The 2,121-nt window shown below is 50.8% G+C and overlaps 1 protein-coding gene across 2 annotated transcripts in view; it reads left to right on the top strand.

The window, feature by feature from the left end:
- The window catches only part of ak2 (adenylate kinase 2), a 4,158-nt gene that overhangs the window by 1,519 nt on the left and 518 nt on the right, over nt 1-2,121 (top strand). The window contains exons 4-6 of one of the 2 annotated variants that reach the window (XM_008331010.3): nt 63-157; nt 450-522; nt 913-1,132. In XM_008331010.3, the coding sequence (XP_008329232.2) occupies nt 63-157; nt 450-522; nt 913-1,132 (388 nt within the window). Of the gene's footprint in view, nt 1-62; nt 158-449; nt 523-912; nt 1,384-2,121 lie in introns of those variants that run through there. The other variant, XM_017040874.2, reaches the window with a different exon arrangement.

The following is a 2,121-nucleotide window of genomic DNA, read 5'->3' as shown; positions in this document are numbered from 1 at the left end:
TACAGCGTTAGCGGTCGGTCTTGTCTGAGCCACACAGAACTAGAACTTTGTGTCTCTTCCAGCTGGACGACCTGTTGGACAAGAGGGAGGAGAAGCTGGACTCTGTGATCGAGTTCTCTGTGGACGACTCTCTGTTGGTCCGCAGGATCTGTGGCCGGTAAGAACCCGAGGGATTAAAACAATCCCTGATTATAATCTCAGAGTCTGAGATGGGTTTTTTTTTTTTTTTCTTCAGTAGCCGTCGTCCGACCGTGTGATGTAATAAATATAAATCCTACCACTGTCACTGGGCCGTGGGAGGTGGGGGGGGTGAGGGGGGAGGGCATCAAGGACAAGGGCAACATGAAGAGGACAGTGAAGCAGTTAGTGAGTCACTGAGTCCGTCTAACCCTCATCTGTCCTCCCCCCCCCCCCCCCTCTCTTCGCCCATTTCCCTTCAATTTCCTCAGACTAATTCATCAGCGCAGCGGACGCTCGTACCACGAGGAGTTCAACCCCCCCAAGGAGCCCATGAAGGATGACGTGAGTACTTCCACATCAGACGCACAAATGCAGTGTAGCACCGATCCGCCGTGGTTTAAAAGGAATCGAACGTCACCTTGTCAGAGGTGCAGCGATGAGCTCAGCCGCCCAGATAAATAAATGTCCCACAGGAAGTGGTCAGCTCTCACCATGTCCTTCAATTACCGCACGCAATTATACTGAACCGCACCACTTTGGAAAAGTACAGCTTGTTGTCCGGGAGATAGAAGGTGGAGGGGGTCGTCCTGACCCCGAGTAAGGCCTCAGCTCTCTGTAGTTTTTATCTTTTAACCCTCATTTTTATGTGGTAAATATTTATATTATATTTTTATAACACACATCTCCATGTTCCACAAACTCTGACGTCTGTGATTCCTTTCCTGTCCACAGGTGACAGGTGAGCCGCTCATGCGCCGCAGCGACGACAACGAAACGGCGCTGCGTTCGCGTCTGGACGCCTACCACCGTCAGACGCGCCCCCTGGTGGACTACTACTCAGCTAAGGGCCTCCACAGAGCAGTTGACGCCGCCCAGCACCCAAACGTCGTCTTCGCCTCCATCGTCGCCGCCTTCACCGCCGCCACTGACGTTCCCCTGCGTGCCTCCGCCTGTAAAGACCAAGTGTTCTTCATTTAAAACCTTTTTCTTTTTCTTCTTCTTCTTCTTCCCTCTTCCTTCACAACTGACTTCAGCTCGGCTGTTGTTCTAAAGGTTGGGTCGTGAACCCTGCTGTAGAAACAGAAAAGATTTCCTGGTGTCGGAGAAGACGGGCCTCTGTAGAACTGATCCGTCACAGAGGAAAACCTGACACCTTATATTGATCACCACGGTGCTGCATTTGTCTTAGAACCAAAAAAAAAATCTCACAGTTGTGTCAGAGCTGTGGCCTGTGAGCCGCGTGTTTGGACTCGTCGCTCCTCGTCAGGTCTGCTCCTGTTTAGTCTTCGTCCTTTTTTCTTTCTCGGCGTCTTTCATGGATCCACGCTCGCTCACTCAGCTGCCTGGGGAACGTTTGGTCTTGAGTTACGACTGAGGAATTGATCCGTTCTCTGCGGGAGACCTCGGTCGTTCAGACGGTCTCTGTTGACGTTCCACTTCCACGACGTCATGTCTCACAGCTCACTGACTGGTGGGAAATATTCAGAGGTGATCGATGATGTCACTGAGGGTCAGGTTGGTCATTTAGTGGTTAAATCTGAACACTGTCCAGACCATAGACCCAGACCTGACCTCCTGGTTCAACTGGTACGGTCAGACCCGGGGTCAGTGACCTTTGGTCATTTAGTCTGAACTTGTGACAGTTTGACAACTGTACCACTTGAGGGAGTCTAATTACCACCACTGGTACAAACACCATAGCTTTTGAACCATAGCTATTTAGACAAACACATAAACGCCCTCTGGTGGTCAACTACTGCTTCTGGCCTGGTTGATTACTGCACTGGTCATGTGACTGATCAGCCCAAAAAAGGGAACAACAAGAAACGGACTTCAGGTCACTGTGGTGAAACAGGAACAGGAGCTCCGTGATCATTGGCCGTCTTCATCCTTGACTCCTCCTCCTCACTGACTAACATCGGACCTACTGACTGTGTTTCC

The sequence above is a fragment of the Cynoglossus semilaevis genome, chromosome 18, assembly GCF_000523025.1.
Source record: "Cynoglossus semilaevis isolate Cse_v1.0 chromosome 18, Cse_v1.0, whole genome shotgun sequence".
Classification (NCBI taxonomy): Eukaryota; Metazoa; Chordata; class Actinopteri; order Pleuronectiformes; family Cynoglossidae; genus Cynoglossus; species Cynoglossus semilaevis.
The sequence above is the reverse complement of the archived record's forward strand: the minus strand, read 5'-3'. Positions and strand labels throughout refer to the sequence as shown.